Below are 8,872 nucleotides of genomic sequence, written 5' to 3'. Positions count from 1 at the left end.
TTTGTGTCAAGAAAGATTTAGTTAATTTAGGTTTTATTAATTTTAGTGTTTCTTAATTGTTAAGAAGTTTGGTTTAGATTAGGATTTACTTTAATATTTATTTTTCTTTTATTTTATGATGTAATTTCTGATTTAATCATAGTCGTAGGATAGATTGCAATTAGGCTTGAAAATTAGAGTTTATTTTCTTTTTAATTAATGAAATAGTACTCCGTTGAGTATTTTGGAACCTTGAAGTGTTCTACCCTCATAACCCTGAAAAGTTACTTTGCATCCTTGAAAAGTTACAATTTTTTCGTGTCGTTGAAGAGTTACGTTAAACCCGTTGCGATGTCTGTCTTCTTGTGTTCGTGTGCTTGACTGTCCCGATCCGTTTCTTCCTATGAGGCATGCCTTCAAAGGCCAAACAACAAGTTTTGGAGTTGCTTTAAAAACTTGATTCTATGTGTTTCGTGTTGTTGTTTCATTAGTGGAACTTCTTTTGATTTGTGATCAAAGAAGCTAAACATTTAGAGTGGAGTAGATTTTTCTTATCAATAGTACAATCTTTCATTAAACATGTCCTAACTGATGTAACTTAAATTGAAAATGCAAAATAAGATAGAAAATAAAATAAAAATTTGAGTAACATGATAGCAAAAGTCAGAGAGGATCAATTGGTTCACGTTGACACACCCAATGAATACAAAAGTAAACAAATTTCTAACCCCCTTTCCAAAAAGATTCATAAATATCTAGGGGAGGAAAAAAGAGCCAGCCGTTTGAGAGTAAATGAAAAATAGAGTTATAGGAAACAAATTCTCATGACATAATGCTAATTTCATCATGATGCGTCATAGAATCCCCCAACCAACCAAAAGCTGCTACATAAACGTACTGGAATTGAAGCCAAGGCAGAGGTAGAGCACTGAAGCCGAGGCCGAGGTCGAGCACTAAAGCCGAGGCCGAGGCCGAGCACTGAGGCCACGCTGAGGCCTTGATAGGGCATAAAATCACCTCACCAATTAGAAGCTGCCACGTGGCCGACCTGAGGTCAGTCCAAGAATCTAACTGAGCTGAGCAGAAAACCGGGCCAACCCGGTCTCTGATAGGTCACCTGGCAAAGCCAAGCTCACACAAGTCAGTCGGGGCTGAGGCCGAGCTCACACAAGTCAGCCATAAACTCCTGACCGAGCATACACAGGATAGCCTAGGCCGAGCTGACTGTCGAGACCGACCTAACAGGCCGACCTCTTAAGCTAACCTCCCAGGCCGAGGTGACTGCCAAGATCGACCTACCAGGCCGACCTCCGAGGCCCAGCCCTCCTCCACAAAAGCTACCATAGCGCCCCACCGGGGATCGCGGGGCCACGTCAGCACATCCCGAAAATCACGGGATAAGGATCGAGCCACGATCCCAGCGCAATACGAAATCACACTTTACATGGACTCTTATCTTAATAAGAGCCCGACCCCGAAAATAGCTCTCCACTCCGCTCTATGCGAGAGAGCCTTCCAAAAGAAGGACTCCTACCATACTAGGACTCTCCCAACTGCCTCATCTCATCCTCACTCTATAAATACCCAGGTATGGAGCACCATTCCTCATTTTTGCTTTCACTACGCAGTTACGCTGTTGCATTGGAGACCTGACTTGAGCGTCGGAGAGTCCTTGGCTGGAGCCACACCGGCTCTCTTGTGCTCATCGCTTGGTTTTTGCAGGCTCATCCGTGGGCGAACCGAGCATCGGAGGTTTTCACCCACAACACATCACTAACCCTCTAAATAAGAATTTAGATACAACAAATATTGCCAAAAATTTCTGAACCTTCCAATTAATGGATAGATAAAATATCACTTGGTTCAACTATCATTTTTTGTTTTTGGATAGATAATATCAATTTATTGCAAATAAGAGGAAAAAGAAGGGGGGGGGGAGGAATGAACAAACAAAGCAACAGGCCCAAGCTTACTCTGGCTAAGACAGTCTCAAGGGCTGGAAATTACAGTGAACATAAAGCAGCCCAAGATCCCAAAGCATCAACTTGGGATCATAGTTCACAATCTTGCAGATATTTCGGCCAAGCCGATACGAGATGCAATGTTGAAATGAAAAAAATAAAATATTTCAGAAATTTTGGTGAAATTTTAGAAAGATCGGTCTAAAAATGCACTGTTTTGTAAAAATTTCAGTTATTTCGGTCATTTCGTTTCGGCATTTCAGTCATTTCAGCATTTTACACGCAGAAATGACCAAACAAAAGTCCTAGAAAAAAATACCATATTTCAGTAAAATTTCGGCCTGACTAAATGGCCTTCCAAAACGAGATTTAATACTATGCTTGAGACAGCTAGCCGAGATCAAGAGACAATTCCCTCAAAGCCAAAGAACTTGGATTTCCCATTTCTCAATAAGGTATAAAATTCCTACTGGATTTTTTCTCTTCTAGAATGGAAGCCTTGCATGTGTCACGAACACCCATCTTGATATCTCTCTTTTTTGGTAAAGCCCATCTTGATATCTCTCACAATAAGGGTTTAGGTCTGGTTTTGTTTTGGAAGCACCTAAGATTCTCTCCTTCCAAATATGAGAAATAGTAGCGTAGAAGGCCAATTTTCCAATCAACCTAATGAGATCTCCTTCCAAATATATTGATTCTCTTTTCTGTTGAATGATCTACAGTCTGATTCCTGCCATTTTGATTTTATAAGAGAATTCTCCCCCTAGGGAAAGATCGATCATCAAATTTTGCATCCTACCACTTTGATTGTTCCATGTACATGTGGCTATAAGATTTATATATTGATGAATTAAAATTTGTGATTTTTTGTAATCCTCCAAATTTTCTGACAGATTGGTGTTGCATAAAGAAAGATACTAATGAACTAGGAATGGAAACGAAGAACTCTCTTAAAGCTTTCTTGATTTCTCAATTGATTGATTACCTCCCCCTTACATGGGGCTCAATGGCCTCTATTTATACAAGTTTCTCCCCCCAATCCCCTTTATAAAAATATGCTAAGTCGCTTTCCATCCTTGTCAAGTGATTGAGTCATTCTCGGCTTGGGATCCTCCCTGGAGGAGTGATCTTCTCCTATTTTCCAACAATTAGTAATCTTTCCTTACATGGATTACGGGTACCATTCATAACGCCCTCAGTATTCTCTTTAACCGTCTCTGCTAACATGTTTATACCGGTTTAACCACCCTGCACGTGATATGCGATTCTTGGACGGAACGTGTTTCTTGGGTCTCAAGCTTCCACATGTCACCCTAGGACTGGGTGGATAAAATATGGTGTATCATTTTACCCCTACTCCCTTTGTATTGAATAAGGCATAGGGAGGACTTCACAATTCTTCCGAGCATCATTATACCGATCATCATGCTTGGTTGTCAGTTATCTTCATTGTAGACCTTTGTTGATGACCAGTTTCGTTCAACCTTGTCGGTATTCACTATTGCCAAACATCAACTCGGAAAAGAAAGTTGTTTCGCTTTTGAAATGTATCTTTGATGTTGATGGTTATACCCCTGGACATAAAGTATGGATTTCCAAAATTGTGCCACCATTTGCTGTTTCTAGCACGTGGGCCCGAAATATCTTCCGAATTTCTCGTCTTTTGAGGGGATTTGAAAAGACATCATAAAGTTTGAATTTGAACCCTCTAAACTCCTGGCGTTACCTTGTCGTCAAAGTTTCCCTTAAGGGTTTGACACAGGTTCACTACTTCCCATTTCAAATTTTTGGCTGCATCTCGATCATCTAATGGAACATGTTGGAATGATCTGAAGCATCCAAGCTTTTGGCCAGGGTATTTAAGGCTCTAACTTCCTCAAAGCCTTCTTCTTAATCATTTTCAAGCTCTAAAGCTTAGGAGTTCTGATTTTCTGCTTTTGCTACACCTCTTGAAGCCTTTTGCTTAGCGCTCTTTCTTCAACTACATTCCTCTCACTCGAATAAGTTCTCTTCTCCTACTGTACTTGATTTCTTTTTCTTTCATCGAGAAATGTCGAACCCTAAGAATGCCCCGGTTTCGAAAATAGTGACGGATATTGAGTTTCTATTCGAGGAGTCAGATAAGTTGTTGCATGCTCCAATGTCTGGGGATGTTACCGGGATTCCTTCAGTGGAACATCGCACTCAGTCCGGCAGTGCCGCCAGTACTTCCTCTGGTGGGCCTTCGAAGAGACCTTCTTCCCCCACATGCTGTAAGGTCCATCATATTCGCCAACCCCAAACCGATCCTACTATAGGAAAGCGGGTAGCTGAAATCCCTTCTGTGTTGAGTGTGTCTGATGTGGTCGCGATTCGGGAAATCTATTCAATTCCAGAATCCATTGACCATAGGGCTACCTCTCCCAAAGATAGGGCAAATACTGACCATCCCAGGGAGATGAGTCTTATTTCTGATGCCTTCGAAGCCTGTTTCCGCCTTCCAGTCCCTTGGTTCATCTCCCGCCTACTTGCATATTACAGAATAGCTCCTAGTCAATTACTCCCGAACTCTTGGAGGTGTATTGGTGCCTTCATCCTTAAGTGTTTTCGGTTAGAGACATGCTTCCCCATGGTTGTTCATAAGATGCTTCCTGCTTAACTCTCTTAGCTCTCACCTTGGAAGGTATTATCTCTGCCAACGTTATTCCAACATTCCATTTATGGGTAAACCACCATCTTCCATCCATGCTTGAAAACAGAGGTTCTTTTGGGCTTCATATTTGGGATACAAATTTCCACGCATGTGGAGTTCACCCAATACATCAGCTCGGAACAAAGTCCCCCTCCTAAACGACGAGGATCTGGAAACCTTCCGACTGATAATGGCATCCAAGAGTCTTGTGGAACTCACTAACATTGATGCCCTAGACATGTCTTGCTTAGAGAGGGGTGAGGCTACAAGTATACTTGTCGTGTGTTTTTATCTTCTTTTATTATACTGATCTTGCTTTATTACTTTGATACAGTGGACTTTGATTTAGATTCCATGATGGATTTTATCGTCAAGGAGAACATCAGAAGCATCGGGGACAAAGTGACCTCTTCCCAGCCATTGGAAAAGAAGAAGAGGAAGCAAGCCCCAATCGGGCAAGAGGGGGACCCCCTAGGAAAGAGTCCAGGAAGAAAAATGGCTTGCCCAGTAAAGTCCCCAAGAGCCATTAAGTCGTCGAGAGCTGTAAAGTCCCCGAGGGCCATAGTCACCGTGACAGTAGGGAGAAGGCACTCTCGGTGACAGTCTGAACCTTTGATCGTGGTGCTCGAGATGATGTCCCTCCACAGCATCTAAGAAGTGGAGCTCGTTTAACCAAGGACACATTGAATAAGTCCAAGGGCAAGGAAAAAATGTCTCCGATCATGTTTGTTCCAAAATGGTTGGTACAGGTCAACCAAAAGGTTTTAGGAGATGCTAGTGCTGCTGAGCATATGGCTTTGAATTGCATTCCCCCTGCTGATCGGGATGCGCTCTCCGACATGCATGACGAAGCGTTGGAGAGCAATGCCCTTGCTCGGCCTTATGAGGTGACCCCCTTTTTCTTATGACACTTTATTGCTATTGGGTCTTCTTTATCTTTCTAACCCCCTCAAATTTCCAAGCGCTAGCTTTCGCCGCTGGGGTTGTCCATCAGAAGAGGAGGAATATTTTCATGTACAGCAAACTTGATGAGGATTATAAGGAACTGCAATAGGTTTGTGAGGATCATGATCAGCAGATCTTTAGCCTCAACAAGGAAGTCACGGCGTTGGAGTCAGCAAAGGTGGTTGCTGAGGCTGCTCGGGTGGCTGTCGAGCAAGCCCGAGTTGCTGTCGAAAAGCACGTCAATGATTCTGTCTGGTCCCAAAAGGTATCCGAGGAGGAGATGAAGAAGAAGATCAATCTAGTGGAGGGCCAGAAACACGAGATTTCCAACTTGAAGATCAAGTTGGAGAGACTGGAGAACTCCACAAAGGAGGCCAGGAGTCAGGCGATGAAAGCCTACATAGCTTCTAACGAAAATAAAAGGGAGCATCTGAAGACTTCTGCAAAGATGTTGCTACAATGTGCATATGCCTTCTGGAGGCAAGTGAAGGAAAGGGATACCACCTTCAATTTTGTCGGTATGAGGGAGGTGGAGAGAATGCTGTCCAAATTAAAGGATGGATTTTTTGTTCCCCTTCCATCGAAAGGAGAGGTTAGGATTCCCGTACTGCATGTTCTCTCAAGCATTGTGGAGTCTTCGGGAGTTATGGTGGGGAGCCCTAGTGCCAGCGAGCAGATTCTTACCACTAAAATCGAACATACTGCCGCACAAGAAGCTTAGCATGCCAAAAGGGTGGTAGAAGAAGCTGAGCAAGTTTCTACCTAGCCAAAGGAGTCTTCCTCCACCCCGATCCAAGATACCGAGAAGTCTGCTTCTGAGTCCAAGAACCAGAACACGGATACCCGAACACTAGTTTAGCCTCGACCCTGTCTCTCTCTCTTTTTTTTTATCCAAGCTGTTGTTATGCCTTTGTACTAAAAAAAGTTTACCTTTAGTGAGAAAATTTTCCAGTCTTCATCTGATATTTATTTCTTGTCCATCTTTGTATTTGCAAAATCCGAACATGACCTTTGAATTCTGCATATAGGGTTATCTTACCATGCCCGGTGCGCAATCTGATGGGGCGAGTCGAGAAGAGGAACTTCATGCTTGGCTAAGGATATACGAATCCCCAAATGCTGCATTGAGGAAATTTAAAGCATGTCTTGAAGAGAAGCTGGAATACTACAAGTCGTTTGAAAGGTGGGAGAATGATTTACTGCAAAGACTTGATTTTGCATGAGATATTGTTGATAATGTTGCCGACTACCTTTGGGTTGAGAAGTATGCTGCCGCGAACCTAGCCATTGATCATCTTTTGAAGTCGGTGGTCTTCAAATGTTTCTATAAAAACAAGGGTACGGAAGGTGCTCAGCAGTTATACAACAAGGTGAAGAGGGCTGCCCCCTACTTTAAGTGGGGGAATATTGATCTCGGTTTCAACCCCAAAGTCCCAGTAGAAGATGTAAAATTGGAGCCTTCTTCCATTTCTTTGCCCTTTTTCCTTCTCCTAAGAACCTTGCTGGTCCACTGCCTCCCAATCCTCGACGTCCGAGCAAGAAACTTATGTAATTGCAACCATTTCTTGTATGTTTTTGGAAATGTAAACTTTTGTACATTTGGTAATCAAATTTTCACCTCATTATTTATTTGTCAATGGTGCTTTTTCTTGTTCGCCTCCCACTACTTGCTTCTGGCGTCAATTATTCCATTATGGTCAATGGACCATTACTTTCCTTGTGATGCAACTTACCCCTATGGTACAAATCACCATTATGGTCGGTAGACCATTATTTTCCTTGTGGTGCAACTCTCCACTATAGTGCAAATCACCATTATGGTCCGTAGACCATTATTTTCAGTGTGGTGCAACTCACCACTATGGTGCACCATTATGGTCGGTAGACCATTATTTTTCTTGTGGTGTAACTCACCACTATGGTGCAAATCACCATTATAATCGATAGACCATTATTTTTCTTATGGTGCAAACCACCATTATAGTCAGTAGATCATTATTTTTCTTGTGGTACAACCCACCACTATAGTGCGAATCACCATTATGGTCTGTAGAACATTATTTTCCTTGTGGTGCAACTCACCACTATGATACAAATCACCATTATGGTCGGTAGGCCATCATTTTACTTGTGGTGCAAGTCACCACTATGGTGCAATTCACCACTATTTAATTTGCATATTAAAATAGTTCAATGAAAAATGTCTTTATTAATTGTAGACATTAGAACATTTAGAATAACCACAAATGATTTTAAAATACATGGGGATTGACCTCTACTGATAGAATTTCCTCAAGTTTTTTTAGTTCAATTATCGTGGTATGGGTACCCCCTCTAAAGTCTCCAAATGATAAGCTCATGAAGCTACTTGTTTGGAGATTCTGTATGATCCTTCCCAATTTGTGGAGCACAAGGTCTCCCTGGTGAAATATTCTTGGTTTCACTTTGGCATTATAATGGCGTGCTACTCGCTGTAGATGCGCGGCATTCTTTACCCCAGCTATCTCTCTGAATTCCTCCAACAGGTCTAAATTTGTTCTTAATTCTTCACCATTGGTTTCTGGGTTATAGAGTTGTACTCTCAGTGAAGTTTCTCTGATCTCCATAGGGATCACCGCTTCAGTTCCATACATTAACATAAATGGGGTTTCTCCTATTGCAAGCCTTGTAATTGTACGATAGGCCCACAAGATGTTCGGTAGTTCTTCCACCCATAGTCCCTTGGCTGTCTCCAACTTGTTCTTTATTCCATCTAATAAGATTTTGTTCATGTCTTCAGCTAGGTCGTTGGACTGTGGATGTGCTACTAAAGTCTTACACAGTTGAATCTCATGCCGATCACTGAATTCTTTAAACTTTTGCTCAAATTGCTTCCCATTATCTGTGATAAGGGTTCTTGAGATTCCATATCTGTAGATGATAGAGTGAAGGAAAAATTTGCACGCGTTTGCCGTACAGATTGTTGCTAATGCTTCTGCTTCCACCCATTTGGTGAAGTAATCCACTGCTACCACCATGAACTGTCTTCCTCCAGTTGCCTTTGGAAATGGTCCTAGCATATCCATCCCCCATTGTACAAAAGGTAACAGGCTTGAGATGGTAGTGAGCTCAGTTGCTGGTTGGCGGGTGATCGGTGTGAAGGTTTGGCACTAAACGCATTTGCGTACAAAACTCATTGCATCTTTACGTAGGTACAGCAAAAAATATCCTTCTATGATTACCTGTGAGCTAACGCTATGCCCCCCAAGTGTTGTCCGCAAATGCCAGTATGTATTTCTTTAAGGATGTATTCAGCCTCTGATGGCCTGAGACATTT

The 8,872-nt window shown here is 42.2% G+C and overlaps 1 protein-coding gene across 1 annotated transcript; it reads right to left on the bottom strand.

The window, feature by feature from the left end:
• Positions 1-7,808: 7,808 nt before the first annotated feature.
• On the bottom strand, positions 7,809-8,621 carry LOC122644755. Its single transcript, XM_043838142.1, has one exon. The coding sequence runs from the start codon at positions 8,619-8,621 to the stop codon at positions 7,809-7,811; it is 813 nt and encodes a 270-aa protein (XP_043694077.1).
• Positions 8,622-8,872: the final 251 nt, after the last annotated feature.

Source organism: Telopea speciosissima, chromosome 11, assembly GCF_018873765.1.
Source record: "Telopea speciosissima isolate NSW1024214 ecotype Mountain lineage chromosome 11, Tspe_v1, whole genome shotgun sequence".
Classification (NCBI taxonomy): Eukaryota; Viridiplantae; Streptophyta; class Magnoliopsida; order Proteales; family Proteaceae; genus Telopea; species Telopea speciosissima.
Note: the sequence above shows the minus strand (reverse complement) of the source record. Positions and strands in the feature narration are given on the sequence as shown.

What these genes read in the sequence shown, in the direction of transcription:
- LOC122644755 (XM_043838142.1), bottom strand. Translation starts at nt 8,621, where the DNA reads ATGGATATGCTAGGACCATTTCCAAAGGCAACTGGAGGAAGACAGTTC.